Source organism: Aedes aegypti, chromosome 2 (genome assembly GCF_002204515.2).
Source record: "Aedes aegypti strain LVP_AGWG chromosome 2, AaegL5.0 Primary Assembly, whole genome shotgun sequence".
NCBI lineage: Eukaryota > Metazoa > Arthropoda > Insecta > Diptera > Culicidae > Aedes > Aedes aegypti.
Window position 1 is genome coordinate 282,643,290 of NC_035108.1, and position 27,827 is coordinate 282,671,116.

General features: G+C 39.5%; 1 protein-coding gene across 1 annotated transcript in view; it reads right to left on the reverse strand.

The window, feature by feature from the left end:
* The window catches only part of LOC5565766 (lachesin), a 290,625-nt gene that overhangs the window by 228,527 nt on the left and 34,271 nt on the right, over window positions 1-27,827 (reverse strand). The window contains exon 2 of the mRNA XM_001650097.2: window positions 26,593-27,077. Within this exon, the coding sequence (XP_001650147.2) occupies window positions 26,593-26,710 (118 nt within the window). The 5' untranslated portion in view covers window positions 26,711-27,077. The remainder of the gene's footprint in view (window positions 1-26,592; window positions 27,078-27,827) is intronic.

A 27,827-nucleotide genomic window follows, 5' to 3' on the forward strand; every position in this document is an offset into this window, starting at 1 on the left:
CGGCGGTGACCATCACTTCGTCGATTATTTCGACAGTACGGACAGTGTCGAAGAAGAAGTTTAGCCGGCGAAAGAGGTGCGATACGTCAACTCCAAGGGCGGATTTGAGTTGCGCAACTGAGTATCTAGCTCCGAGAAGTTCCTAGTGGCCCTCGGAGAACGAAGATCAATGCGTAAGGTTCAGCGAGGACTCCTTGGTTCTGAACGAGTATTGGGAATCGTCTGTGTTTTCATTTTCGACCAAGCTTAGAGAAGATTTGTAGCCGTTCCTGTCCGGCGCGAAGTTGCCGACGAAGAGAATAGTGATCAACTGTGTGATGTGTGTGTGACTTCTTCGACCCACTAGGATTGTTGTCAACATTCACTTTCTACGGGAAGATGGTAATCCAGGACTTGTGGCGTAGCGGTTGCAGCTGGGACCAGTCCATCAGCGATGAGTGTGCAGAGAAGCGGAACCACTGGATCCGGAGACCATGGGAGGTTGGATCCCTTGCTTTCACTTCCGTGGTGGACAAGGTCCAGATTACAGCAACTTGCAGCTGCACGTTTTTGTGGACGCATATGGCGTGGCCGCGTATATTCGCATCGAGACGGCTGACCGACCGTTGTGTTCACTCGTGATGTCGAGATCGAAGATTGCACCACTAAAGCACCTCTCGATTCCTCGTTTAGAGCTGCAGGCGGCAGTATTGGGAGCGAGAATAGCGTACTCCGTAAGGGAGATCCTTTCGCTAGAAGTAAAGCAGCACTTTATGTGGTCTGATTCAAGGACAGTACTGTCGTGGATTCACTCCGACCACCGTCGGTACAAACATTTCTTGGCGTTCCGGATTGGCGAAATCCTATTGGACTATTGGCCAAAGCAGGAGAGCGTAACACCGAATACTTCCGAAGAAATCCGAGTGTGTCTGCAATTCCATTATATTTCGGTGACCGAGACAATAATAGACCCACTGCGGTTTATGAAGTGGAAGCTGCTGGTTAGGACAGAAGCGTGCATCTACAGGTTCGTATCGAACTGCAGAAGTAAGCGAGATGGGTTGGAGATTGAGGCCGTTCCGGCGTCAACAAGTACAAGCAAGGTAGTGAAGAAGAACGTGCGGTCTACACCGCTTCATTGAAGCTTGAAGAATACCAGAGAGCGAAGGCGTACTTCTGGAAGTCGGCTCAAGCCGATTGTTTCGTAAATGAGATCCGGACGATAAGGAAGAACCAGCAGCACCCGTGCCGGCAGCAGTACCAAGTGGAGAAGTCCAGCAGCCTCTACATTTTGAGTCCCTTCTTGGATGCTGATGATGTACAGCGTATGGAAGTAGAGTTACATGTTTCTCAGGAGCACATAAATGTACTGACGAGCCTCCAACCAAACCGTCTCTCAGCTCATCGGAATCCTAGTGTACTGCGCTAGACGGAGGCTCCCGATAATTATAAAAGCGCGCGCTAGGTGATGTGCTCTCGGGGAGACTCGTCTCATGTGCTGCTCGGCACTACGGGTCGCCATCGGTATCCAAGCTGTGAAACAACTGCTTAGTAACGAAGAGCCTCTATAGCTATTTTAGCCTCATTATGCAGGTGTCTAGATGGCCTACATGATATGGTTGAAGACTTGCGATCCAAGAGTTACAATTTCGATCCTCGTTGAAAACTTTTGTAACCACTTCAATTATTGCGCTGAATTTTAAACAGCACATGTGACGGAGCGCATGAGACCGCATTGAGACACATCTCAAGAAAAATGAGGCTCACCAAAAAAGGTCACACAATGTACAGCGAGCCCATGCGCTTGCAAGCAATGAGGCTCCTGCACCTAGGACTAAAGCACGTGCACAGTAACTCTACATGGAAGGAAAAGTGGCACAAGGATTGTCACTGCCGTTGAGGTTCACGATCATTTTGCCGAAGAAGCACACGGTGACAGTAGCATACGGAACACAGAAACTGCCGTCAACGTGATTCGGCAGCGTTTCTACATCCAGAACCTACGAGCGGAAATGAAGCAAATTGGGAAAGCCTGCGTCTGGTGTAAGGTGCAGAAGTGTCGGCCAAGGAATCCGAGAATGGCTCCACTGCCGGAGTCACGCGTCACGCCAAATCTACCACCATTCAGTCATACCGGCGTGGACTACTGCGGGCCGGTGGTGACAGTTATGGTCGGCCGTAGATCGGAGAAGCGATACATTTGCCTCTTCACGTGTTTGACGACGAGAGCTGTTCAACTCCAGATCGCTTACAGCCTGACGATTCAAGCGTGTTTAATGGCCATACGGCGGATAGTGCATTAGAGTTTTACTCGGACAATGGCACGAATTTTCAAGCGGCCAGCAAGGTGATCGCCGAGCAGATCGGTATCGAATGCGAGGATGAATTCACCGATTCACGAACTAGGTGGAATTTCAACCTACTTAGCGCACCTCACATGGGTGGGGTTTGGGAGTGATAGGTTCGATCCGTGAAGGCAGTGCTAACCGTGCTGAATGATGGGCGGTCCTTGACCGACGATGTACTCTTGACGACGATGGCGGAGGCAGAATACCTCATCAATTCCCGGCCACTAACGTACGTTGGCCTGGAACCAGGAGCGGAGGAAGCGTTGACGCTGAACCATTTTGTGCGTGGCATCGGTACGATGAGCACGGAGCATTCCGTTCCACCGTCTAGCGAGGCGGAAGCACTGCGGGACCGGTACAAACGGTCACAACGATTGGCAGATAGATTGTGGGCTCGCTGGATATGCGAATATCTGCCGTCGATAAACCAGCGAGCGAAGTGGCATTCCGAGTCGCTGCCATTAACCTATGGCGACAATCGCCATACATCGCTGACGAAGCTGTGCGGAAGAGCTGGATCCGTGGCATCGTGACTGAGGTCTACCCGGGAGTGGACGGCAGGCGATAGTCACCGCAAAGGGTAAATTTGGGAGGGCGGTGACGAAGCTAACTGTGCTTGAGGTGCAGGAGAGTAAAAACCGGTGCAGTTGAGGAACCATCACCAGAATTACGGGGAGGAGGTATGTTGGCACAGCTGCGTACCACCCCGTGGTAAGTCAACACACGAAGAGACACGACAACCGCACATCCACTCACCCTGGGCAAAACATAGGCAGCATTGCTGTCAGTGAGTATGGACCGATGCACGAGTTCACTATTTGACATGAGTTCTATACCGCATCAGGAAAAGGGAAGGTGGCCGAAATATTCAAACCCATCAAACCATCGAAATTCACGAGATAATGTCTTATCCTGCATGCCATATGCATCATCAATTTCAAAAAACCTAATAAATCTGTGAAAAACGAACAGCAATTTAATTCAAACTGGCGTTCGTCGGTGAATGAGGTCGATGGGACCACTGTGCATTTTTTTTTTGAAGGAGTTAACCTGAAGGCACGGCAGTTCGGATTTGGCACACCAAAATAATAAACGAACATTTATTCCCTTATATATATATATGAATTAGGCTTTCAAAAGAAAATATGAAAGTTTCTTTTATTTTGAATTTTAGCTGAAAGACACGATTTTTTTTGTCGACCAATTTTTGCTCGTTCCAGTCTTTACAAGACCTTTTGTCCATTAAAAAAAAACTTGAGTTTAATTTAGCTTGCAATTTAACCTAGAGATCACTCATTAAATTACTTAAATTATTTTCTCTTGGATTTTATCGCGTATCAGTTCGGAATTCCTCATGGAATTCTTCCAGGAATACCAACAATGTTTCAGGAATCAAATCAAAGATTTTCCTCCAAAATGTATACAACTGTTAAGATATTCCCAACATACTTCAATTAGACATTGATCCTGGTATTTTTTTCTTGGATTCTGCCACTGCCATAATTGCTTAATAAATTAAACCATGAACTTTCTGTACTTCTTAGTTGTGTAGCGTATAGGAGCAATAAAAAAACAACCTTCTCTCCCATTCATCATAGATTGATTATATTGTAAAGTCTTATTTTGATAAACTAGTAGTAGAAAGGTTGGGAACATTCTGAAATTTGATTTCAACTACTATTGGTATTCCACTTAACAACTCATTGAAAAAGTTCGTGATCATACATTTGGAGGAATCTCTGGAAGAACTTTTGGACTAATTCATATTATTTACCTAAAGGATATTTTGGTGGAATCCGTGAAGAATTTGTTCACGAATTTCGAGATCCATAGAAGAAGTACTGAATCTCTACATGCATCTGCATTATTTTCATACTCCTCTCTCTCTCGATTAATATGACCACAAATGGTTCAGAAATAGCCCACTCCAGTAACCATTATCCGGTTTCAATCGTTCTTCCAAAATCACCCATTCAATTCATCGTTAGCTTCACCGAAAGAGAGAGAGAATTCTGCAAAAGCCCAACACACAACAGAGAAAACCCCACTTTCCGTATCATTTAAAGTGACAAAGCTGATTGAGGTGAACCGAAGTGAGAAAAGCCATTCATGAACCGGACAGTTTCATTCTGGATGCTGTCACCACAGACAAACAGACGTAACACTTAGAACAAACCTTAATCAAAATCATAGTCACGAAGACATGTACGCCCAATGCTATAATCGGTGTGTTTGGCCGACGGGCCAACAGATGGCGGTAGTGTGTAAACGTCAAACACGAACAAAAACGATACGAGCGCTGCGGGTGGCGGATCGGCCACCTACCATATTTTTGAATCGACCGTTAAAAAGGTGTTCGATGGACAACGATGAGAGTGTGACGTCTGTTTGTCTGTGCTGTCACCCTCTCACCGGTTCTGCCCGTTCACATGAGTCGTCCACCACGGCAATGATCCGCCCGAATCGTACAACAGAGTGTCTATCTTACCGCAGACATCAACACACACACAGCAATGCTAGGGAAAGGGCATCATGTCCAGCCGGCTTCGACCGAGTGAGGATGGACGAATTTTTTGTATGTAAAACATGACCGATACAAGCTATCGTTATTCGCCATTCCCAAGTCCTGCTCCGGTTGCATGTGTCGTCATCCCCCCGTGTATAGGGTGGCCCAGAAAGGATGGGCATGATTTCATGAAATTCTGCAATAATCCATATAGTCAATACCAAAATCAGTGGCATAACGATAGCTTGAAAATTAAGTTTTTAGAGGGTCAGGGCATTGAAGACCAGAAATATTCAAATACGCGTTCAGTCAGAGTGGATCAAGTGAAAATCTTGAGTGCCAACCAAAATATACTGGTTCAATAAGCAGGTCCTAGGACATTCCATACATACAGGGTGTCCGCAAATTATCCGTACAAACTTTGAAGTCATGTCTTCTACAATCAAGCATAATAAATTCAATATTCTTGCATGGTTTTAAACATTGGCTTATTATATTCTTAAGAAGTAAGTTTGACACATTTCCGATTTCAAATAATTTCAAAACCAACCCAAATGTATTGAGGTGTCTTAAAGGGAGCTGTTTTCCGAACTTTATGACGGAAGAGAAATGTCCATAGAACTCACTAGATTTGAACCGTACAGTTTTCTATTTCCAGTCTAACTTGAAGCCACTAACCTGTAGATTACTTCAAATAATAATAGGACATTTGGATTCATCTCTTTTAGGTTTCAGGGATAACACCTCTCCAGTATGACTTGCGGCCCTCAGGAAAAACATCTCCGGAAAATTTAAATTTGTCTATCTCAGTAACAAGCGATCATTTCGAATGTTTTTAAAGTTGTGTTTTGTGTTAACATATAGATGTATTATAAAAGATAAATGGACATTGATTTTTCATTGTTTTCAATGCGAGATCATCTTTCCATTTTTTTGCTGTTCGGATAATTTGCGGACACCCTGTACACCATAGAGTTACCATAAACTTCAATCGGACTCTGCAATTGACTCAAAAAAAAAAAGAATAATCAATCAGTTTGTTGCTTTTCAACACTTGGTCCACTTCGTCTGCACAGAAATTGTGGCTGCTTGGGCACGTCAGGAGTTAATCATCAATATTAACCTCCTTTTCCCGAGCAGCCTAGATAGCCGCGTAGTGTCGGTAGCGGTTGTTTCAACTGGCTAAGAATTAACACTACGGACTGCCTGTTCCGGTGGTAAAAGTCCACCTCACAGGTGACCCCTAATTTATGGTGTGATGCGTACCGTGCCTAAGAATGAACGGTTAGGGGGGTCTAAATAAAACCTAACCGCAAACGGAGCCTGTGGGGTACCAGGGCGCCCTCCACAGTATTGAGTCCTTCCTGTGCTACCCGGAGCAATGGTGCAGGTGACCTTGTGTTTCTCCGAGATAATCGGCTGCCCTTCTTCAGTCTCTATCCTGAGGCTTAATAAGGGTGGGATTATGAATATGTTGACATTTAATTTAAATTATCACCTATATGGATTCGCATTATGCGTTTTACACAGTGTATTCTGTGCTCTTTCGCCTTTGGCGACTTTAAATAGATACCGATCTGGTTTTTTCGTTGCTGGTCTTTTTCGTGCTGAGATTGCAAAAAGCTTAATCCTGCCTAGTTTGGGTAGTGGCTACGCTTAGGTTAGCTCAGATCAATCTTCAGCATAAAAGAACAGCAACGATCAATCTTTGCAGACTCATGCAAAATGGTGCAGCCCAAGTGGCGCTAGTTCCAGAACCCTACTTTCGTAGAGGGAACTTCTATCTAGGAACCTTGTGGACCCAGTTTTTGCTACTTTTAGCAAGCTTGAAATGGCAAACTCGCGCTCCATGCCCCGCGCATGCGTGCTCGTTAATAAAGCAATCGTTGCTACACTCATTTCTGAGTTAACTACCAGAGATGTATGTGCTGTCACAATCGATGTTTCTGTTGGTGACCTCAACAGGAAATACGTCTATTGTTCGGTATATTTACCACATGATGAACCATCCCCAACGGATGACTTCAAACGAGTTGTCGTACACTGCGTAACAAAAGGCCTTCCGCTGATTGTGGGCAGTGATGCCAATGCTCATCACATCATCTGGGGCAGCTCGGATATCAATTTGAGAGGCTCCAGTCTGATGGAATACTTAAGTAGTACAGACCTTGGATTACTTAACATAGGCAATCGCCCAACTTTCATGGTTTCTAATAGAGAAGAAGTGTTAGACATAACGCTCTGCTCGAATAGAATCAGTCACGAGTTGACGAATTGGCATGTATCAGATGAGGAATCATTATCTGATCATCGCTACATCTTCTTTGAACATTCAAATGTAACTGCGCAGACTTTGCGTTTTAGGAATCCCCGGTCAACAAACTGGGAACTCTACATTGAATTGGTTGCGACCAAATTTCATGGATATTCTCCGTCCATTGAAAATCCAAGTGATCTGGATGATGCCGTTGATACAACAACATCCTACATTATGGAAGCTTTTGAAGAAGCATGTCCTCTGCGGTCTGTAAAGACTACAAGAGGGACCCCATGGTGGAATTCCGATCTGACTAGACTCAGGAAACAATGTAGAAGGAGTTGGAACAGACGCCGTTCAGCTGGATCAGAGTCGTTCAAGTCAGCTCGCAAGGCTTACAAGAAGGCTCTTCGTTCTGCTGAACGATCCGGCTGGAAAAACCTTTGTACAAATGTTTCCAGTTTGAGTGAAGTCAGTCGGTTGAACAAAATTCTTGCAAAATCTAAGGATTTCCAAGTGAACGAAATTCGCTTACCTAATGGTGACTTTACTTCTTCCGATGAAGAAGTTTTAGAATGTTTATTCAATACACACTTCCCCGGATGTGTGGACATAGCATCTACGGATGAACCAAATGTCTTTTCATGTAGTTACGAGTCTCTGGCCTCGGCTCGCAGTATCGTAACTACTGAATCGATTCAATGGGCACTTAATAGTTTTGCTCCTTTCAAATCTCCAGGAGCGGATGGGATTTATCCTGTTCTGCTCCAAAAGGGATTTGAGTCTATCAAACATGTTTTGAAAAAGCTACTTGTAAGCAGTTTTGCTACCGGGTACATTCCCAAATCCTGGCGTGATATTACTGTAAAGTTTATCCCAAAAGGAGGACGTGCGTCGTATGAGACGAAAGACGAAACCGCGATGGAATTCGAACTTTACGTCTTTTTGGCACTGGGATTAATGTGACTGATCAAGTAAAGTATGTCGGAGTCATTCTAGATTCCAAACTTTTATGGACAGCTCACATTGATTCCAGAGTCAAAAAAGCTTGTATGGCCTTCGGTCAATGCCGGCGAACCTTTGGTAAAACTTGGGGCCTCAAACCCAAATATATCAAATGGATTTACACAACAGTTGTTCGACCAATATTGGCATATGGATGTCTTGTGTGGTGGCAAAAGGGCGAAGTGAGAACAATCCAATCAAAATTGGGCCATCTCCAAAGGATGTGCTTGATGGCGATGTCTGATGCGTTCTCTACAACTCCCACAGCAGCGCTCGAGGCCCTTTTCGACGTTGCGCCACTACACATATATCTTAAACAAGAAGCACTTTCTTGCTCTTACCGTTTATGGGTACTGGATCTACTGGAGAAAAATCCAGTGAATCGTAGATCTACACACACTTCGTTGTTTCCACTTTTGGTGAATTGGGACAAAATAGTCCTTGCTCCAAGTGATCTCACAATTGCTTGTAACTTTCCTTACAGGACATTTACCACACAATTCCCTTCACGGGAAGAGTGGACGTCTGGCTATTTGGAAAGAAGTATATCAAACAATATAGTATGTTACACTGATGGCTCCCTTCTTGAAGGTAGAGCTGGTGCAGGAGTATATTCTCGTGAGCTAAGGCTGAATCAGTTTTACTCACTTGGTAGAAACTGCACCGTTTTTCAGGCGGAAATATTTGCTCTTATGTGTGGAGTGCAATCAGCACTTCAACAGCGCGTAATGGGTAAAGTCATATACTTCTGTTCAGATAGTCAGGCTGCTATAAAAGCTCTCGCTTCGGCCAACTCAAGGTCGAAGCTTGTTATCGCATGTCGAACTCAAATTGAGGAACTGAATTCAGTCAACTCTGTAAACCTTGTATGGGTACCTGGCCATTCTTCCATCGCTGGAAATGAATTGGCTGATGAGCTAGCTCGCGATGGAGCATCGCATGACTTCATTGGCCCTGAGCCGGCTATTCCAATTTCGAAGTGCTGGGTGAAGCTTCAGATAAACTCTTGGGCGGCAACTCAGCACAAGCAATATTGGAATAGTTTGGAGTCGTGTCGTCAAACAAAATTGTATATTACTGAGCCATCTCCAAAGGTGGCGAAGTATTTAACAAATCTGTCAAAGCAAAATTGCAGTCTCTTGGTCAGAGCGTTGACAGGCCACTGCCGACTCAACTATCACATGGCAAATATTCAGCGTGCTGACTCATTTGTGTGTGATAGTTGTGACTCCGATTATGGAACTTCGTATCACCTGATATGTAACTGTCCAGTTTTTGCGCAAATGCGATTCCAATTACTTGGTAAACACTTATTAAGTGAAACTGAATACAGAAGCCTGAATCTTCAGGACATCCTGTTATTCTTAACCCGCTGTGGTAATGAGCTATAGGCTCTCTTTACGCTCATGCGTTTTGCAGTGCCCTTTTTAGGGCGCTGTTCGAACCCATTGTGGTATGGAGCTACATGCTCTCATTTCGCTTATGCGATCTTCCCTCTTCAAGGGACCCCACTCCTATTTCCTCCCATCTTTCCCTTCCCTTTCCTCTCCCATCGGGTAGATGATGAAATAGGCTCAAATATGGCGATGGCACAAATCTCCCAACTGGTGGGGAACGTGCCTTTGGAGCCGGCCTTCTGATACCTGATACCTGATGTGTCGTCATCCCCCCGTGTATAGGGTGGCCCAGAAAGGATGGGCATGATTTCATGAAATTATGCAATAATCCATATAGTCAATACCAAAATCAGTGGCATAACGATAGCTTGAAAATTAAGTTTTTAGAGGGTCAGGGCATTGAAGACCAGAAATATTCAAATACGCGTTCAGTCAGAGTGGATCAAGTGAAAATCTTGAGTGCCAACCAAAATATACTGGTTCAATAAGCAGGTCCTAGGACATTCCATACATACACCATAGAGTTACCATAAACTTCAATCGGACTCTGCAATTGACTCAAAAAAAAAAAGAATAATCAATCAGTTTGTTGCTTTTCAACACTTGGTCCACTTCGTCTGCACAGAAATTGTTGCAATTTCAAAAAAAAAAAAACAAAATCAAATGCATCAAATTAAGTAATATTTGAAGGTCATGGGTTCGATTCCCAATCCTCCCTCACAAAAAACTCCGTCCAGTCACCAGAAGACACCGCACGAAGGACCGTGTATTGGGGAAACACATCCATCCTCCGTCAGTATCAGATGGTGACTGAGACAAACTGACCCTCTTTGTAGGCTGTTGCCTCACACGACACGGAAACATGGCAAAATGAACCACCGCACACCTGGACTACGGCTATATGGATATGGAATGGACCAACGGCAGCTCTCTCCTCTATCTGCTCGGTATGAGAGAAATAGCAATAAGGATATAGGGGAACTTACGTATTCTCGGCAGCTTAAGCCGATGCCGTGCTTCTTTTGTAATTTTCTCGGACATCAGCAGACAAATTCCGTGTTTTTCTATTTACATGTATGCGTTGCTCAATCCTCTATCGATTCACACCGACAGACTTGTCAAAGTGCTTTTGGAAACGTTTTTACAACGCTGCGAACATCCCTTGTCAGTGTGACTATTGTCGGCAACATCAATCTCTTCGGTAACTTTCCCATAACAACTGCTGATGAATCTCTTCGGCAGCTCCAAATCAGTCGCATTTTGAGGCATGCTAATTTGAATTGATGACATCTCCGGCGATATCGTTTGTTTAGTCTCAGGAATCTCGCCAGTGGGAAGCAGGCAGAACAAAGAATCATCTGAATGTTTCCACTGATGTGTTTTGATAGAAAAATACTGTATATTTGGCGTTTGAAAGTTGGTTGCCGATAATAGTCGAATGGTGCCGAAGCCGTAAGTCTCCCTTAATAGATATGATAATCGGCATAGTAGTGGCCAAGTGCACAGAGTGCCTAAGAAAAATAAAAAAAGTAATATTTATAAATTTCTATTGATGGATAAGTAGAAGAATCATTCAATGTCGAAAAATCTGACAAATCTCTTGAAATGCTTTTTATTTCCTCGCATTCCTCAGGGCGCTGATCATTTTCGCTGTTATGGTAATAAGCACTTGGTCCACTCTGACTGCACACTTCTACCGATTTTTACTGATCATCCAAAGTAAATTTCTTGCATATCTCTTGCAGTTTACAGCATTCATCAAATCTGATCAAAGTGTAAAGGAGGTAATGTAACATCACATCTAATGAGAAAATGATCCAATTTTCCCAAGTTTTGTACTTGGTCCCCTCTGACTTAACGCCGACCAATTAGTTGAGAAAAAAAGACGGCATAGGAGGTAGTGATAATTTTTACACGATCTCAAGAAGTGATCTACCGAAATAACTCCAGGCCCGGTGGACATTTACTACTAGGGAAAGTGTACCCTTTATGGCTATATGTCACATTTTGATAATTTTCACATTTTAAGTCTTTTTGATTGCTTTAACATCAAGATATATCTTATATCTAATTTCTGCAACACACACACACACATTTTCATAATTTGAAAACATTAGAGTAATCTCGTATGGCGAAATAGGGAACCACTATGTCTATAACTGGTACACTTACCCTAGCTCTCAAAAAACTAGACATCCTTTTTTTTAGCTAGAACGTAGGAAATCCGAAAACAATGACAATACCAAGCAGTATTTTGCAATTTTAAGCTTTTTCTGGGCGGAAACGGGTAGAAGGCACTTTCTTGGACACCCTATAGCCTCCTAATGTGGACAGCGAATCGCTACGGTTGACAGATGTTTCGGTCCAGGCCGGAGCCGACCGCAAAATGTTGTCGGCAAAAAGTGAAAATGAGGGAAAGTGTGAAGAAAAATCCGGTACAAATTGGTCCTGGTCAGAAAAGGGTCGGTCGGTCGGTCGGTGTTTTATTAGCATTTACGCCTGTTCGTCCGTCCGTTCGATGATTCCATCGCTACGGTCGGTATTGAGCACGTGATGATGTGAAAGAACGTGTCAAGGGGGGTTGGATGCCTTCGCTGGACCATGTGATTGAGTGGCGGAAGGTGGCTCAGCGTCGATCCTATTGATGGTTTTCTCGTTTGTCGAACATATGGCACAAGCAGAGGGATATTGCGACTCACAACTTTCGAGCATTTCTGTTGACTTACATTATTCTTGAGGGTGAATGAATGACTGATTCACACAAAAGGGGATTGATTAGCATTGTGATCGATTGTTATGCTCGAGTAATATTGAGGAGATAGTACTCCTGTTTATTTTGACGGTTCTAGATTTGACTTTAAGGTGATTATAAAACGAAGCCAAGCTTTGAATTTTCAAATGCACAAGACTGGTAAATCTGACAACAGTTTGCGTTGAAAACTGGTGGTGGTGACCAATGGGATAGATTTTCAACGCGAAGCGCTGTTTGGTTCTCAAGTCTTGTGCTCTTAAAAATTTGAGGTGTGGCTTCGTTCTATAATCACCTTAAGTAATGTTTTAAAAGCTTTCCATTCGACGGCATCTGAGTGAAACACAAAACAACCTCTATTGAAGAAACGTCACATTCTCAGTTAAGTTTGACCTGCCGTTTGAATTATGAAATCATTCGTCGCTATTCCCAACGATACAGTTTCATATCATGTATGTAACCAACTTCATACAAAAATTCAACCACATATTTTTATAAGCCATCAAGTATTTTTAAGCCATTTAGCAGCACAGCTTGTAATTTAACATTAGACAACGAACAATCATGCTGCAGTGGCACAACCGAGTAACATTCCTGACGAAAATTTTCAACTACTGAAGCGGGAATCGAACCCACACCCCATAACACGATGTGCTTAAGGTGAAAGTTCATTGAGCACGTAAACATAATGTTGCCACCCACTCGAGTCACTCGCTAAAGCACCCTCTCGAGCCACCCAACAAGGTGGAGCACAATGCTATGTGCGCAGGCCAAAAACAAATCATCATGTTCCATGTATACCTCCACCCACAGAATTATGTAGGCAGTATTACTAGCACACGTTTCATACAAAGGTATTATTATCGATATGAATTCATCAACAACTTCATAAAAGCTCAAAATCACAATTTATTTCATTTGGTATTGAAAACATGTTTTTTGACCAAAATTATAAGCATTTTTCACACCATGCATGTGTTGTTTACTTTTTTGGCAGTTTTCTCCTCTCTTCTCTCGCTTCTCACGGACGAAGAAAGTTGCCATCAGTATGCATTTGAATTCTACAGTCAACGGTACTGTATAATATCTTATATTCATTTTTGCTGTTAAATTGTTAAAAATGTTTTGTAACACTTGTGACATTGTACACCTTTTGAGTGTTACGAAATTGTAAAATACGTAGTTGTATCAAGTGTATGAATATCAAAACAATTTCAATTCCAAACATGAAAACTGACATCACTTCCAATCAGTGAGAGCGGCGCATTCGATTCATAAACAATGTTGGCTCAGTGAATTCACGTTGCGGTGCTGTTTTCGAGCACAAATTGACGAATATAAGTGATTTATTGCTCCCATGAGTAATTTCTACGGTGAGTAGAAATACGATCAAAAGTGAATTTTAGAACGGGCACTGAAAAGCCAGCAAACCATATCTCGGTGCGTGAAGAAGAAATGATTCGGTACTGCGTGGTATTTTACAACACAAATCACAGCAATATCTACGTGTTTATATTCAAAAACTGATAATTTGAGAAAAACACATTATGGAATGCTTTCAGTTAAGAAGCCACCCCTTTACAATAAGGTTAGTAACTTCAAATAAGGTACAGTCTTCTTCTTCTTTTCTGGCGTTACGTCCCCACTGAGACAGAGCCTGCTTTTCAGCTTAGTGTTCTTATGAGCATTTCCACAGGTATTAACTGCGAGCTTACTATGCCAATGACCATTTTTGCATGCGTATATCGTGTGGCAGGTACGAAGATACTCTATGCCCTGGGAAGTCGAGAAAATTTCCAACCCGAAAAGATTCTCGACCGGTGGAATTCGAACCCACGACCCTCAGCTTGGTACAGTGCGGGAAGTGTATCAGTGGGGTAAGTGGATCATTCGTCAATATTAAGCACAAATACTTGAATATGTTGAATGTATTCGCACAATTGTTTTGTTTTAGATTATATTCTTACGTCCACACTGATACTATTGTGAAACTGGTACTACACGTACACTAACACAAGCAAACTTGTTAGCTGCAAAAATTAAATAAGGCTGATACGAACATTATTTTTTTTTTATGTCCGAGACCACTTGGAAGGTACGAGGGGGGAGGATAAAAATAAATAAGGAACAAAAAATTAAAAATTAAAAATAAATTATTTTTTCGAATATTTATTTCTAACGATAGTTTTTCCAATCGTCATCTGGATCATTATTTTACCTGTTTTTTACTCTAAAAATTTAAAAAACCTAACTGATGTCAAAAAAATGATGAATCTTTTTTTTCTCCCCTTCAAAATTTTCGGATTTTTGAAGGGGGGGGGGGTGACATAAAAGAAAATTATTATTTGTATCAGCCTAATTTCAAAATTGTTTTCCATCACATTCAAAAATCCATTGTATCTCTGTCTAAAATCGAATACTATTAGTTTTTTCGACACATGGTGAGCATTTCACTTCTAATTGAATGAATCACAATGAAAAATATGTGATTTTTATAAATAAATACAGATATATTGTACATGGTACACTTACCCCTACTTCTTAATGGGGTGGGGTAAGTGGATGAGGTATTATTATCATTTTATGGCAGACTGCTTTCGTAAATTTTAATAAGTTTCAATATCCGCAAATGTTGTTTTCCTTCAATTTTTTTCATTCCCAACTTAAATTTGTCAAATTCACCATAGCGAATTTGAATTAATCCACCTAAAAGTTTGTTCAACCTTTCTGGTATAAAAAAAAAATATTAAACAAAATATTATTTCAAAACTCACACGAAACTTTTCGTGGTTCATCTAAGCTAAGTTGCATAAGCAAAATATACTAATTCTCCAATTGAAAGCACATTATCGTACCTTATTTGACCCAATAAATTATTTTAGACAGATGATACAAACGTATTCATAAATAAAATAAAAAGATTTCAGCTTGTTATTAAAAAAATAAATGCAATCAATATTTTCAAACAACGAAAATTTATCAAAAACATTGTTAGAAATAATCCTACAATACTTCTGTATAACTTTTGTGAATAAATAAATGGATTTTCTCCAAATTATTCTTCTTACAATGTTTTTTATTTGTTCGAATTAGTGTGAATTAATGTATACATATTTTTCAATATATTTTGATTAAAAAAAGATACTTTATAATTTAAAAGTGTTAAAATGTACCATTTCTAGCATTAATAACAAGAACGAGAGTAGTATCATTCTTACCATACATAATAACATCACATTTGTTTAAAGAACAGATTTTTGCTATTGGTGATCCACTTACCCCACCATGGCGGGGCAAGCGGATCATTTGGCGCAAATTTTCAAGTCTCTCATACTCAATACATAACAATCAGAAAAATCGAAATATTTGATGATTTGAAGTATATTAGTCCCTCATTTATTATCCACAGAAAAAAGTTTGAATTACATTATTCACGTTAGCTGTACATAACAATGAAGTTGACTATTGATTTTTTTGTATCCACTTACCCCACGGTACCTTAATCATTTTTTGTGAACGCTCTTGAAAACACTGTGAGAAGCGTGGGAGGAGGAAGCGGAAAGTGAAGGGCGTGCATGACATGTCACTATTATTTTTATCGCGGTTTGTCCTAAGTGTTACTGGAGGATGCGTCATTTTTGTCTAAGAGTCAAGGGTTAGTCCCAAATCTTTGATTTTGGTACCGGACGAGAAGGAGGCAACCCTTATACAATGGTCTAGGGCTGTATTACCTACGAATTTTTGCGAATTGCTTAATGCCAATGTTCATGCCAATGCCAAATTGTTTTAAGTGTTGCACCTGTTTGTCTGTGTTTAGAGTGACGAACCATTCAAAGTTTGTTGAAGGTTACGTTGAGCTTCTTGTAAAGCTTTCGCGTTTCTCTTGAACGATGCAGCTGCTTAATTTTAACACATTCCGTTCCTTTCAGACGGTGCTGTTTGTCCCGAAATAAGCAGGTTTTCTGCTTTCGTCTTTTTTATCCCTTGCCAACGTCACATCAATGTCTTCCAAAGCCTGCTGCATTCTTTGTTGAACCTATCATTACATGATCACATTTCCACGTATCCGATGATATTCTCGGCCACGTCGCTGCTTTTATGATCCAGTACTCCTCAAGCTCGCCCTCTTCCGGCAACGATACCTCGAGTTTTCAGATTTTTGCTTATGAAAACGCTTATTCTTTTTTCAGTTGAGCTTAAATCAAAAATGTTTTAATTGTTAAGTTTCAACTTAGACGTCCTTCTGGCTTGCTTGTTTTGTTTTACATTTTACATTGACAATATGATTTCGAACTTATCATCTCAGATTGTGAAACAAAACATGAACAATTCCGTGGAATTTACACATATGAAGGATATTGTCACTGTAAACATATATTTTTATGTAGAATGACTACGTGGAATCGGATTCAAGAAAGTGTTGTTTCAGCACGAAAAGCCACTAGTAGCAAATTCTCCTGCGGGCGTTCATAGTCAGCACAGATGGACCATGGCAATCAACTGATCAATCCCGCAGTGCTATTTATCTGTGACCGCATTGAGGCTAAGAAAGCCATCGGCCCTTGTCAGGGCCATCAAATTTGTGGAAAAGAGTTGAAGGAATAATATTTCCGACCTTATTACATCTTATATTGCTCAATCAATCTCACAGATTCGTACAAAATTTAATTTGTCATGATTAATTGATGGCACGACAATTTGAGACTATTCTTGGACGCTGCTGCAGTGCCGTCGGGGTGAGTGCTCAACATTTCACAACGATTGTAAACTAGAGTGGCATTCCCAACAGTGTCTTTGATTTGCCATATTTTATGGGAGCATTTCGATTATGAAAATTATCACATGTAACAAAATTGCAACATATTTAGAATGGTTTTCAAGAGAAATTCTGATTGAACAATTTTCATCATTTTGGCACCCATTAATCAGAAATACACCTTCATACTAAAGAAAACTATTGATTATCAATAGCTAACTAGATGATATTTAGTAAATGTCAAGCATTCCAACTATTCATGTTTGATCAATTTCTCACGCATTATCAATTTTCGCAATTTTCAAGTAATTCTAAACCCAACACATTATTGGCACATACCCATTTTCCAGATTGGTCGACTAGAAGAGAAGATCACGAATGGGAGGAGCATCATCTGCTAATCTAAGGGTTTAAAGCATGCTTCCTTAGCCGGATTCGGTTTCATTCCATTTTCGCTTTCGAGCTGGTAAAAGCTCCTCCGAACCTGCTTAGCGAGGAGCACCTCGTAGCCAGAAGCCTGCTGAGCTGTTGATCAGCATCTGGTTTATGAGATTTCGGCTCGTGATAAACTCATCTGTGGTGCACTCAAGAATCAAGCCCGTTAGGCATCATTACTACTATTATTAGACAAATCGAGCGTCCGGCTTGTGGTATCGCTCAAGATTTCAAACTTAAGCTACGTTTTCAGATTTCGACTTCAGCCGTGTGATCTAATACCTGTTGCTGATGTGTGCCATCCACACCACGAAACATTCAACTGGTTCGTCTTATAAGCAGAGAACTTATACAAATTTCTATACTTGCGTTGGGGACTCTTCGTTTAACCATGTCAATCAACTGATAACATCCTGTAGTGCGATTCATCTATGACAGCATCCGAGGTAACAAAGCCATTGGTTCTTTTCAGGGCCACCAAATACTGATATAATTTCAAAATGATCTTACAACCTGAAGTGAAATTTCACATTTTCATAGATAAATATGACGAATTCATCGGATAAAGATAATGTATATTTGGGACATGATTAAACGTACACTTGGCTGCAAATCGTTATATGCATAAATATTTACGAAAGTTTCGAGCACTGAAAACAATATGAAGTCAAAACGAGCAACAAGAACGACATCAAATTCAGTTAAATTAACCATCGTGGTCCTACGTCACCAGTTCGTACAACCCCATAGGGATGTACCCTTATAGTTTTTCTTACCAAAACGAGCAATTTACAATGACGAATTTATAACATTTCACATTTTCGAAAAATAAGGGACAGCCTACTGTGCACCACCTGTCCATATTATGTATTCGAATATTCTTAAAAAAAATTTAACCTCTCTTAATAAATTGATAAATAATTTTGAAATTTCTTATACATCTCCGCAATTTCAATTTGCCAAAATATTTTGTCAAAAATCAAGGGCATTCACAAAACCTTTTAAAACATTAAAAAATCTCTTATAAGGCTAACCGTACGATTTCGGTTTTCATTATTTCTCGAATGTTTTCAGAAAAATATTTGAATTTTCAAAATAACCCGATGTTGTAATGGAAAAATATAGAAGTAATTCGTGGAGGCCTGTATTCTATATATCTGAAATATTGTGTACAGAATTGTGGGTATTTCTGAGAAACAATCCAACAACAAATGAAGAATCTAAAATAATTCATAAGTTCCAAAAGCATTCAGCCATCTTAAATCATCAAGAAATTATTCAGAGATTGATTGTATCAGGCAATTTTTTGTTCTCTGTGTACATATTCTTTCAAAAATGATTAACATCGCCAAAATTTTTTAAAAAATTTTTTGTTGATAATTCAAACAGTTTTAGAATTGTTGACAGTTTTCGAACAGCCGTATTTGGATTGATGATGTCTTTGACGTCATAAGTATCTACCAAAAATTCAGAAATAATATAAGACCTTTTTTAGAAGTCACCAAAGATTCAGAAAGTATTTAGTGTTTCATAAAATTCCTACCTGAAGTACCAACCAACGCAACAGGAAATTTCGAACCAATTGGGTAAATCATGAATAAACCACGCAGAGCCACGAGAGGGAGGGGTTCTCTGAAAAGTCAGAAAAATGACCATGTGGTTTATGGACAGTATGGCGATTCAAAATGTGTTATGGTATGGTCTCCCATACCTTCCTTACCATCTTAATTAATAGAATAGTGTGCTGTGAAATTTTCAGCTTTCTAGGTGGTGATTTAAAAGTGGCAATGACAATGTAGGTTTATATGGAATTTACCATGAAGAAATTGTGATAAATGTTCCTAAAACGTTAGTACATAAGTACAAACTTATCATTCCATTTTTCAAACCTTAATGAAGGATGTTGAAGAAGTAAATCTCTTTTGAGATAATTGTGATTGGGATTTTCGTAGGTATTTGCAGGGCTATTATCCCAAGTTAAGCTTAATAATAGTAAACAAACTCATGAATATCTCTCTCCTATCCTTCGGATTGAATTGTTCTCATCAGCATTTTTTTACTGCAGTTTGAAGAATGAGTTTTCATCATGGGATTATAAGTTTGTAAGTACATTCCAGTACTAACGTGTTTCGAACATTTTTCAAAATTTCTCCATAGTAACATCCAGTAACTACATTGTCTTTGAACCACCTTTAAATCACCTCCCAGAAAGCTGCAAATTTCACAGAACACTATTTTTATGGTAAGAAAGACATGGGAGATGAGATTTTCAAACTTTTTTTAAATTTTGTTCTGCCTTCAAACAGATAGATTATGTAGTAGTAATTGCTCTATTGGATGAACCGCTGAGGATGACCGAATTCATAAGTAGGTCAAAACGCTCGGCCAATGCTACGATTCCAAGTTACTTTTACCGAAAAAAAAAAGTTAGTTAAGTCATAATTAAAATGACACAAGCGCTAGTGAACCTGACACAATAAATTAATATGTCAGTGGCATTTAATCAATGATTTTTATTATTCAATTTGTGGCTAATTCTAAACTCATTCAACACTTATAATTTTGGACGTCTTCTGAGACGCTTAGAAGTACGGGAGAGTTTTTTCAAATTTGACACTGCCTCGCATTATTCGATACGTTCAATCATTTCAAATTACTATTTATGTCGTGAAAGATAACATGTTGAAGTCTTTTCCTGCTGACACCGGCCACACTTTGTCTTTTAAAATGTTCAAATTTATGCTCATTCGAAAGCTCCTGTCAAGTAAGTAAAGAAACTGCATTTGGTTGGTCAAGTTGATGGACCCGTCGGTAGTTATAATTAAAACAGCTTTTGAAGAACCCTCGAATTTTGACAATTCTTGACTCACTCAAACTGCCCTAACTCAGAAAATTTTTCTACAATCTCTTCACAATAACATGGTTTTGGAACATAGGAGCTTCAATTGCAAAAATCAAAATGTTTGGCATCCATATTGATTTTGGCCGCCATATTGGCCATAGTTATTGTGAAGGGGTTGCTGAAGAAACTTCTGAGTTAGGGCAGTTTAAGTGAGCCAAGAATTGTGAATAAAACGAGGGGTCTTCAAAAACTGTTTTAATTATGACTACCGTGGGGTCCATCAATTTGACCAACTTTAATCTGGTATCCAACGATTGAGTTTTTGTGCAACTTACTTTCAAGCGATTCCGAAAATCTAAGTGGAGAACTATAACGATTTAAAAACAATTATAAGGACGTGGCCAGATAAATTAGCGAGTCTACGTGATTGTAGATTTTGGCAATATCAACAAAACCAGTGGATATGTTTATTTATGCAATTACACTCAACATTTTTGTTTAAATTTTTTTTATGTATACCGCAATCCGCTGTAGCATTGATCAGTTTATGGGATATTTCTTAAAATTCTCATTTGAAAAAGCAAGTGTCGTAAGTTTTATATTTTTAAAACAAGTACTGGCACTCACCACTCGTGACTCGTTTTATATTGTAATTTGGGTTACATAAAATTCAAGTATGTTTAAATAAATGGTCAAAGTGATTTTCTGATTCAGCTGATATGGGGTAACATTGATCACCCATGTAAAAAACGTTCGGAAATATTGAAAATGTCGTTGCTTACTTAAATCATGGCCGCTGAAGCCTGATTCGAGGACTAAACTAAAAAAATCATTTTGAACCGAGCAATACGCCTAAAGGCAGGCAATTTCCTAAGGAAATTCTGCATTCTTAAAGTAATTCCCTAATGTTGCTTAATTGAATAAACTTATGAAAGATTTGACAACGGAATCGTTTTCGGCAATGCCATTTTTAGTAACAATCGCATTTTCCTTGCTAATACCATTTGCAGAACTCGTGTGAGACATGAATCATCGATAGTGTCATCCATAATGATAAAAATCATTAATTCAAAAAGCTGACGAATTTGCGCATGGACGAAACGCAATTTTCGTTAGCTTATGAATGTAAGAAAGAAAGGCACCATTCATGCTATGAAAATATTTCATCAATAAATGATGATTCGAACTATTTACGAGAAGGATCATAACGATATATGTTACTCCGCTGATCAATGTTACCCCGGATTACGGTATATTATTTCAATCATAACTCTCATTTTTTATATCTAAGTGTTCTGTGTTAGAAACACTATCATCTTAATAGAATAAAACTGAATCAAGATTTATGAAAATTTTGTTAACAACGTACTTGGTAGCATTTCAGATTTTTTGATTTCATTTGCTTATAAGAGAAAAAACGCTTACCAATATACTTGACCTAACTTAAACTAAATATTTAGAGCATAAATAATGGCAATTGAATATTTTTACAATTTAAAATAAAATTTGTTCGGCATTTGTTCCAATGTTTTAATATTAGATAGTCTTTAAATGATATTAGATAGTCAGTTAAATTTTATTTTGAACACTCTGCAGGCTTTCTTCTTGGTATTACAACAGCTAGTTCATTGATACATTGATACAGCATACAACGTGGCTGGCCTGAAAATTTGTTTGAAGATCAAAAGCTTGTTCCTTATGTAAAGTTTTGATTTTCTATTAAAAAGGGGATAAATACATTTTAAATATTTGTTACATTTGGCTTGAATGCCCTCAGTGTGATTTTTGAAAGTTAAATTTTTGTTTAGCCCTAGACACTTAAGGTGATTATAGAACGAAGCCACAGCTCAAATTTTCAAAAGCACAAGACTAGAAAACCAAACAGCGCTCCGCGTTGAAAATTTATACCATTGGTCACCACCAGCAAGCAAGCAAGCACTTGAAAATTCAAAGTTTATCTTCGTTTTATAATCACCTTCATCTAACGAATTTATTGGAACCCCTCATCGTGACAACATGTCTACTTGAAGGTTTCTAATAAAGGTTTTAAAAATATAGATTGATCATTAAAAAACTTATATTATCATAGTGCATAAAAAATACTCGGGCCGACGTAACTGCACCTTGTCCAACATTCTATGTCACTGACTCCACCTCGGTAGTCGATCGATTTTACCTCCGATTCCTCGTTTATACATAGATACCTACGCCCTTAGCCTTCGCCTACCGAAGAAAATCCATCGGCCAACACAGAAAACCGCAGAAAAGAATCCGGAACGTCACGTTTCATCTGCTGAACGTTCACTGTGGCACTCCAGCCATGCCGTTGCGCCATCATTAGGGCTCAAGTGATGTAATGAATTTTAACAAGGATTTCAACTGCGGACAGGAAGCGTGAAGATTTGCTCTCTGGCTGGGACCGGATGACCAGAACCTAGTCTTGGTAGAGGTATCAGGCAACCGCATCAAAACCCCCTACAAAGCTCTCCATGAGCAATGCCACGGTAACCCGATCAGAAAAGAATACCAACATTACGACAACTAGAGGTATTTTTTCAAACAGATTGTGTAATAAATTATAGCCATGTGAAACGAGTCGATTAGAATATAATCCGTCGTTTCAAATAGAAGCGTTAGTTTGATTGCACCTGTACTATAGGCAAGGAAAACAAAGTGCTCGAATGAAATTTGTGTGTGTATGGGTAACATTTGAGGTAAGGTAAAGTGGGAGGAGAAAACGACGATCAACAGGAAACCCGGAACAGATGACGATTTGTGACGGGAAAATTTTAATTACAGTCGCCTCTCCACATCTCGATATCAAAGGGACCATCGAGATAGGGAGAGATCGAGACAAAGAACAAATTTTTAAAGAATACTAGATTGAAAAACACTCCGTTGCCAAGAAAGTAATACACAAACAGACGTCAGTTTGCGCTCCTAATTTGTTTTGAATACCAAAACTTTGGTCTAGTAACCTTCGATATTGGTCATATCGACATACGGAGGAAAAATTGAAAACGAAAAATCAACAGAATCACATCGAGATATGGAGATATCGAGATAAGGAGGATATCGAGATATGGAGAGTGAAAATGTATGCAGACTGAAGGGACTTATGAAATCATCGACATAGGGAGAGATATCGAGATGTAGAACATCGAGATGTGGAGAGTTGACTGTATTAAAAAGAAAATCAAGCGAGGACCGAAAACCCTGAAATTAAAAAATATTTTAATAAGAGAAAAAAAAAAGAAATTTCTTGGTTGGTCGGGGAGATCGAGTTGATCTTTCCTATTCGGACCGCCGAGCTGAAAAGTTATAATATGAAATATTAAGTGCAGTGAGAAAATCCAGAGTAAAATTAAAAGTGTGTTACAATGAAAAGAAGGAGAAAAGAAGGTTTTATTAACTAAAAATTCGTATTATTACAGAGTTTTAAAGATTGCAAGTAAATTCAGCCCTGTCGTCGTAAAATTTGAGCTTCTTAGTTGTCTCTTTTTGAGGGGGGCGTCACTATCACCCAGAGGGCGCTTCTACTCCCAAGCGTAAATGGGGCTTCTCAAAAGAAAAATTTCACAGAAACGCCAATATTTGGAACATACACACATATGCACGATTGTGTTCCAATCCAATTATAATAGGGAACGAAGAGATCACCTGAGCTTAAAAATTGTTAAGTTAAAAAATTAAGTCTGAGAATTTACCACAACTTATTTTAACTGATGTACGGCATCTCTATTTGCCAATGGTATATAAGAAGTACTCAAATTCAAAAGAAGTGTTATAGTGTATTAATTTATTGAATTGGGTATTATCGAATATTTTTTCATTTTCCTGAAAAAGTGTGCAATAACTAGCTGGAATTGGTTCATCCAACAAAAAATTATGAAAAATTGAAAAATATGAAAAAATTTCTCATCACCTGACGATTAAATATGATAAGAGGAATATTGGGTAAGGTCAGATCTTTAAACATATTTTCTTTATTCTAGAAACATTACGATATCTTGCCATTTGAGTTCTTATGACTTCATCATTTACAAGCATGATTGAAATATAATAAGCGACTGAAAACTAAATTCTCAACGGAATTTGTGCTGAGATTTGTATACAAATTTACGCAGGATTTTTAAGATGTTGATAGAAATAAAAAAAAAACAAAAAACCTCTGATCTACAACATCATTTTTGACCACCAGAAAAATTGTTGAAATTGCGATAATCTCTTGTTGTTCTTCGATATTTTTGCAGATGAATTAATGGATCTTACACTCATAAAAAATACGGATTATGGTGAAATTTTATCGTAATCTCAACAGCTAAAGGTTCGGTGAAATATCACTGAACAATCTGTCAAATCCTTGAACAAAATCACAAGGAAAAACGAAAATGGCTCTAGAACTACCGACCTACCGATCTGGAAGCAGGTTTGCTATCACTAAGCTAGCTTTCAATGCTTATTAGTGGTGTGCAAACACGTACCTGCCATGGCTGTCAAACGATTTCATAGAAGTTCGGTGAAAATAATGCTTCAACAGAACTGTACTTAGTATTTCACAGGGTTACAGTAAATTTGTTTGTTTCACGCATTTTTGTGATAAAATATGAGATATCACTGATGTTGTCGGTAAAATAGTAGATTTCACAGGAAAATTTGTAATTTTGTTGTTTACTCTTCAAATTCGGTGAAATAAACAGCCAACTGCGATATATTATAAGTGTGTACAATTGCTAAATATTGCTGTGTGCGTTTGAAATGCAAATATCAAATGCGGGAACACCAAACGCGGTAGGATTTTTAACAAGAAAGGCGAAGTCAAAATTTGAATTTCTTTGCTGGTGGTATAAGCACATTCGGAGAGCGTTGGTCATCGGCAGAGATTGCTCGGCCAACGTGCGTCACACGCTACAATTGAACGCTAAATTGTGGAAAGGTCCTTAGGGGGAAAGTTTTTTGATTTTCTCTATGCAACTTAATTCATAAACTGATCTAAAATTTTGGGAAATTGTGGGAATGTTATACCGGAATTTTGGAAATTATGGGATTTTGGACTTGGGAGTGATTTTGGAGTTTTGGGAAAAACAAAGAAGGATTTTGTTGTTGGGTAGAAGCATGGCTTGCCGAGCACTCGTAATCGGAATTCTTGGTAGACTTTGTCGTCTGGCGCTAAAGCCAAGAATTTTAGGAACCCTAGCAGCATCCTCCTTACACATGTAGCATCACATGCAAAAATGATCAATTGGCTAAGAAAGCTCTCAGTTAATAACTGTGGAAGTGCTTATAAGAACACTGAGCTGAGAAGCAGGCTCTGCTCTAGTTAGGGCGTAACATCATAAAGAAGAAGAAGGTCACCAGGTTATAATCGAAATCCAACAAATATTGGAATAAATTACAACTTTTTTTTGTAATCTAATTATTACTCTGTTACACCTTTCTGATCCGGAAAGCATCAAAGAAGGAACGCAGAAGAGGTGATGATTGAGCCAATTCAGCTCAGATCCGCATCCGGAACGCTGCCTTTGGAGGCATCCGAAGTACCAGGATGGCTGTGGTCGAGGTTTTCATCGTTCACGTGATTGGGAAAAGGGAGCTTTCCGATGTGTATGTGTTACACCGGTCTCGTGGGGGTGTAGAAATTTGTTTTTCAAAGCCGGCGGATGCAGTTTTATTCGTTCTGATTTACTGCTTCTTCCTGTGGGCGGTGTGAGCAGAGAACACCGGGAAAACAATTCATGAATAAATATTAATGAGATTATCCTCCGATGGAAAATGATAATTGCAGAAAATTAATAGCATTATGATTCGAATTTAATTTCATTGGAGGTTGTGTTGTTGCTTAATCGTTACAAATAGTTTCTGCTTATTTTCACTGCAAAAAAATCACAAGTGACTTCAAAACTGGCTAATGAATTGTTAATAATGCTAATAACTGGGGTAATGTTTGAAATGATACTAGTAAAGGAATAAAAACCGCAAATATTCTACAGCGATTTTCGAACTAAGAATCTTCTAATTGATAGCCACGTACTCTACCACATGACCATCGTTTTGGATATCGGACATTCGATACAAATCAGCTGATACAAAGCGTTGTCACTCTGGATGTTGCGCTTATGAAGAATCATGATTATGACTCTAGAAGTCATGACTTAACTTATTTATTAATTTAATGACTTTCACAATTTAAGGATCAGATTTTCATGCGTGCTACTACCTATATACGATGAAATCTGAACGTACAACTTAAGGTTTGATTGTTAAACCTGAAAACGTGTTTGAATTTCCCCTTTAAAAAATAAAGTAGTGAACACTTACCATTTGCGGCAGGTGCAATCCCTGTTTTGACGGCGTTGTTGGAAGAGACCCTCGTCGTCGTCAGTGCCAGAAGCATGAGGAAGAGGGCCCCGATCGTTTGGTGGTCCGTAGGGTTCATCAGCTGTTCCGTAGAGGCGGCGTTCTCATATCACACTTTTGCTATCGATTGCGAGAAAGCGGTGGTGCACTTTCTCCTAGGAGGGCGCGGCAGGAGACTTTCCGCCGGCACTTAGCCCCTTTTTTTCCTGATCAGACGGATTTTTATTTTTTCGTCGCACTCACCCAATATTTGTTTTTCTGCTGCACAGTTTCACACCCAATCACTGGAGCTTTTCGATTTTCGACTCACCTTCGATGCCACGCAAGTTCGTTTGTGTTATTTAAAGAGACCAGACAAAGCACTTTCCATTTGAATTTAATCTTCTTTCACAACCTTTCGACTGGAACTCACTATGTTGAAAATGTTCACACAACTGGCGTTGTACCTTTAAAGCAGAAAACATAGAAAATTAAGAATGGTAGTTTTTTCGGTTCAAGAAGCAGTCTTCAAATCTGAAGATGTCTCCAGACATCTCGAAATTAACCGGTAATTAAGAGGTTCAAGAGCCTCCGCTGCAATCCAACACAGCGAAGTCGATTTCCTACGGGGTCTACGTCAACGAGATTCGTCATCAATTAAATTTTCATTAAAATGACTCGAAGCGAAACACGGTTGATGCATTTGCTCGCTCCAGCCGGAGATGGAGAGAGGTTCTTCTGCGAAGATGAATGGAAATTTTTGGGGCTACCGTCGTCGGTGGATTCTGGGAAAATGTAGGAGGACACACATTTTGGCTACGACGAAGACGGAAGTGCCTTTCGGTGAAGACACGTTCGTTCCAAATGCAGATGGAAATCTTAGCTTTGTAAATCAAATATTTATCTGGCTTGTGCATACTGAAACTGTTTTAAGATAGCTGCTTTCTGATGAGCAAAATGAATATTCCTTTCGGGTATTGTATATGTAGATAGAGCATATGTAACATGTGAAGAGAGCCCTTATGTATTTACATTAACGTAGACAAAACATAGCAAATGAAACATTAATTCAAATAAAAATGAATTTTATTCGATGCATAGGATATCCAATGAAAGCTTGCTTAAACAATCTCGGAATTTCGAAATCCGCATAATTCTGAAAACAATGATCGTAGCAATGGGTCTTCAGTAGCCTTGAGGTAAAATCCGCGGCTACA